Here is a 4,738-nt window from a genome sequence, read left to right on the forward strand (position 1 = left end):
CACATTGTTTTCTGTGTATGGAATCGGGCCTCTGAACGTCAGTGTTCTGTTCTGTTTGAAAGGAAAATGACATGTTTTTGTTATGTTGATTTTATTGTTTTTGTTTACAGTGAGACATTTGCAGCAATTATATAAAGTTGATTTATATATAAACTGAAAAGTCTTTATCATATATAATTTACTTTCTATGCTACAATTTGTGCAGTTTACATACACCAGTTTGCTCTTGGGTACGTGCAAAATAACACGTAAAATCACCCCTGTTGATTTGCAAAAAAAACAAAACCAAAAACAACCAATAATCAAAAGACAGTGTCAGAATTCATCGGAAAAGCAGTTTGATTCTGCGTTGGCAAAACATTCTAAGGCACCATCTCCTTCACACAGGCTCTGATGTCCTCTGTTATCCTCTGTAAAGGAGACACCACGGGGCTGACATGTTCCTCTATCCACTCCTGGGCTGTTGAGTCTGGGTAAAAACGCACCATCTCCTCTCTCACGGCCTCCACCTTCTGTTGGACGGTAGTTAAAAACCTGAGGGGGCAAGATGAGGTAGATTTTCCGTCAAGACATGAACTTAACAAACTGAAGAAAGGCGAGGCAGCGTGTGGAGAGGGTCTCTGTTATATAAAACAATTCTCACGCTGATGCTTGGCTGTGAATCTGCATGGTGATGAGAGGGGTCACCATCTTCCTCCGTCGGTGGTACGGGCTGAACCATCCTCTTACAAACCTACAGTAGGGCAGACATACAGTTACTCAGCCGTTATTTACACACAGAAATAAGTAAATTGGGTCTATTTCTGCAAAAGTTAAAGAAAAAGCTTTGGAAAGACTACAAGAAGAAGCTACAGCCAGCAGCTGGTTAGCTTAGCTTAAGCACAAGCGAAAGTGTAAGAAGGGGAGGACAGCTAGACTGGCTTTGCACAAAGATAACATAATCTGCCTAAAAGCACCTCTATGGCTCACAAATTAACACTTTATACCTGGATTGTTTAATCCATTCCAAAATCAAGATATCAAAATGACAACTAAGTATTTTACAGTTTATTCATTGTTCCTGGCTGTTTTGCTCCAAAAAAACAGTTAAAGCCCTGAATGTGGTTACTTTAGGTTGTATAATAAGGGCACCCGTTTACACCAGTCTTTATGCTAAGCTAACTAGCTGCTGGCTTCATCTTTAGACACAAGTGGTATCAATCTTCTCATCTGACTCTCCTACAAAAAAGCCCAGTCTGCTCTGATTGGTCAGATTTGACTGAGCAGGCACCGCCCACCACGTTTCCACATCAGCTCTGCCCCCATCCTGAGGCCGTGGCTGAGGATGGTGACTGTAATGTTGCGACATCACAATCTCACCGAAATCCTAACAGCTAAATTGAGGCCACAGTTTCTGAACAGACTGCGTGCATTTCTCCACGTACTGGGCGTTTTGATACTTTCACACTATTTGCATTGCACCTAAACCTGCTTTATAATAATAAAAAAAAAAAAAAAAAGGCAGGATGTCTTCCTGTCTATGATATTGGAATCTCTGATCACAGCCCAATACTCACATGTCGTTTTCAAACAATCGTATGTCGTCTGAGTTCAGCAGGGAATTGAGCTCCACAATTGACTCAGCCAGCCTCCTTCCTGGGAACAGCGAGTCGCCTGAAGAAGTACTGAAGGACACATGAAACGAAAATCCGGTTAACTTGGAAGCGCTGCACATAAATACTATACAGTGACAGTGTGGTGCAGGTCATAGAACAGTGTCGGACCTCACCTCCCCATGGCCTCTACCTCCACTGAGGAAATACCCAGTTTCTCATTTACTTTGCTTTGAGCCTCAGAACTGAACTGACCATGGTTGAGTGTCTCGACACAGGCTGCTAGTGATGGAAGAGCCACGGGCATGAGCTCACACAGCACGGACAGGTGGTCGTACCTAAGAGTAAGAAAATGATGGAGCAATTTAAAAGCTGTTTGTTAATCGCATCTGTACACGTGGTCTTTATCATCATCCCCCTGCTTCACCTTCATTCAGCACACACATGCACAAAAAGAATCTGCCACTTGTTCCCCCCCCCCAGATTGCCATGTTTCATGCTAAACAGAGAGCATTACACATTCATTTCTACCAACCATTTACACAAGTAATCATCCCGCCATCTACCCTCAAGGGTTCCACCACTTCCAAACTAGCACCAACAAAATAGAAAAGACGAATCCTTCCAATACTGACCTTTGCCAGCCTGTGATGGCGATGCCCTGCAAATTTATAGCAGAAGATAAAGAAGCAGCCACCTTCAGCCACTGCAAATGATTATCCACATGTCTCTGTGTGCAGGGCACGCAGGTGTAAACACTGGTGGAGCCTTTAAAGGAGCTGGCCACCCACAGGTCCGACATACCCGCGCTGCAGTACTTCTCCAGCAGAGACACTAGACAACGCAACGAGAGAACATAAAGCACTTCATTACAAACACAGCCCTACACGTGTTTGAGACTATTCGATCGTTTAGAATGTTTGAATACTGATTCCCATAGTATATAGTGCCCACCTGTTTTATCCACATCCAAATTAGGGGTGTATTCCCACAACATAGGCTGGATGAGTCCCACAAGGCCGCTAGCTGCCACACGGATAAGCAGAGGGAAAAAAAAACTCATAAGGAAAACTGTTTAATCAAGTATCTTCTAGTATTTACCCCCTGAAATCTAGTTATTTAAGGATAAAGTAAAAGTGAACTACAAGTACCATGAATAGTTAATTTATCTAGCTTACACGCACTTTCTTGGTTAACCACATTTATACCTGGTTACATGAGATCTCAATAACAGAACAGCTTGTATGGAATTGACTTTGCTAGCTTGTGTTTGTGGGCCCATATTGTAGAAAGTAATATCTCCTATTTTGTTTGATAATACTGTGCTAACTGTGAAAGTAATAACAAACTACAACCATGGAGAAATGCCCACAGCCTGTATTCAAAAACTTTGCCTTTAAACAAGCCATCAGGACTTCTGTAAGGCTTTGATGTCACAATTATATAGTCACCGCTCTCTACCACTAACTAACACATGACTAGGCAGTGCCTGCTCAGGCTTGTGAGAGCTGACCAATCAGAGATTGTTAATTTTTTATACATTGGAGCATGTAAAAATATTCTAGTACACACCCAAAATAAAAGTATGAACCTGTAAATGAGCACAAAATGGGACCTTTGAACATGCCTCTGTCCTCAAGCTAACCAACACTATTTCTCCCTCACCTTTCAGTACGTCCTGGCTCATGTCTCTCATCATATCATCCCACATTACAATGGTCATGTGAGGCCACGCCTTCTTGATGGCCTTGGCCACCTTGGTCACATGACTCAGGAAAAGCTGCTCCACTGTACGTCCAGGCGAGGCCAACCACTTTTTGGATTCTTCCCCCTCACCGAGGACGTACACCTTGATGAGATGGAGACAAAGGAATGAGAGAACTGATGATACTTTCTACAATAACTAATTCGCTGTTTAACCGATGACTAGTAGTTACCTCATCTGCTCCAATGTGCAGTGTGTTCAAGCCCGGGTGCAGCTTCACCACCTGCCTTAGCATCTCCATCACCAGCCTCACCCCCTCGTCTTTGTGGGGATTCAGGGTACCCACACAATATGGCACCTCTCTGAGGTTCCACATGGGCCGATGTTTTAGCACAAACTAAGACAGAAAAGGGACAGTAAAAAGAAAATCAAGTTACTAAAGAACAAACACTGATTCTGAACACCATCTGAAACCTGGGCTTTTTTTTTTTTTTTTTTTAGCAATTACAAACAGTTATAAACAGGGGAGCAGGATATTTGCCTCACCTCCATGTGACCAAATGTCTGCACAAGTGGGATGACCTCCATGCCCTTAGATTTGGCAAACTCCTGAATAGACAGTAACTCCTCTCGGCTGCAAGCGTAGCATACAGACATAAACAGACATAACTTACTGCACCATAGCTTTTTGTGATCCACCCAGCTTGCACATAAAGTTTTACCTCAATGCTACACAGCAAGCGCTCTGATTTTATATCAGGGTCTCCCAGCATAAGGCTGATGAAAACACCAGACATAAATCAGGAATTTTATAATGATAATAAAGTCCAAGGTTTATGTCCCAAACTGCACCTGTAAGCATGCTGTGTCGTGGCCTGCAGCAGCTTCAGCTCCCCCTCATATGGAAACATGTCCTCATACTCCACAAGCAGGCCATCTACTCCCAGTTTGGAGAACAGATCGATTAGCTGGGGGGCAGGGAAACACACATCAGTGGACAGCAAAAATGAAGAACCATATTCAAACAGGGACAGAATTGTGCTGCAGCCGATCACAGAGGAAGCTACTTAGTCTTACCTTATGGAGGTATTCCACCCTTGGGGGTGCGCCTTTCAAATCCAAGTGAACCAGTTTCTTTCCTTTAGGCCAGGGTGGACACGACATTCTGTCTGGTACAGACTGCAGGCACAAATAAAGCTTCATGTTAACAGTTGTCATATGTGTGTGTTTATGTACGTGAATGTACGTTAGATCCGTTTTTTTTGACTCACCATGACAGCAGAGACCGAACGAGAAGCAGAGATAGGATTTTAAACAGAGAGCTGATGCTGCGTGAGGGATGTTGTTGTGGTGAGGCCGATCGATTGCTCTGGATGGAACCGCCTCTCATCTGCTTCCGGTCGCTTCATACAGGAGCGCAGTGTAGATAATTGATTAGTTT

At 43.5% G+C, this 4,738-nt stretch overlaps 1 protein-coding gene across 1 annotated transcript; it reads right to left on the reverse strand.

The window, feature by feature from the left end:
- Positions 1-74: 74 nt before the first annotated feature.
- On the reverse strand, positions 75-4,707 carry hexd (hexosaminidase d). The gene is made up of 12 exons (XM_030399712.1): positions 4,569-4,707; positions 4,375-4,476; positions 4,150-4,265; positions 3,844-3,931; positions 3,530-3,694; positions 3,258-3,441; positions 2,547-2,618; positions 2,228-2,426; positions 1,769-1,930; positions 1,557-1,664; positions 644-733; positions 75-534 (listed from the first exon to the last, which is right to left on the reverse strand). Exons 1-12 carry the CDS (start codon positions 4,569-4,571, stop codon positions 363-365), a joined length of 1,461 nt encoding a protein of 486 aa, XP_030255572.1. The 5' UTR covers positions 4,572-4,707; the 3' UTR covers positions 75-362.
- Positions 4,708-4,738: the final 31 nt, after the last annotated feature.

Source organism: Sparus aurata, chromosome 20 (assembly GCF_900880675.1).
Source record: "Sparus aurata chromosome 20, fSpaAur1.1, whole genome shotgun sequence".
NCBI lineage: Eukaryota > Metazoa > Chordata > Actinopteri > Spariformes > Sparidae > Sparus > Sparus aurata.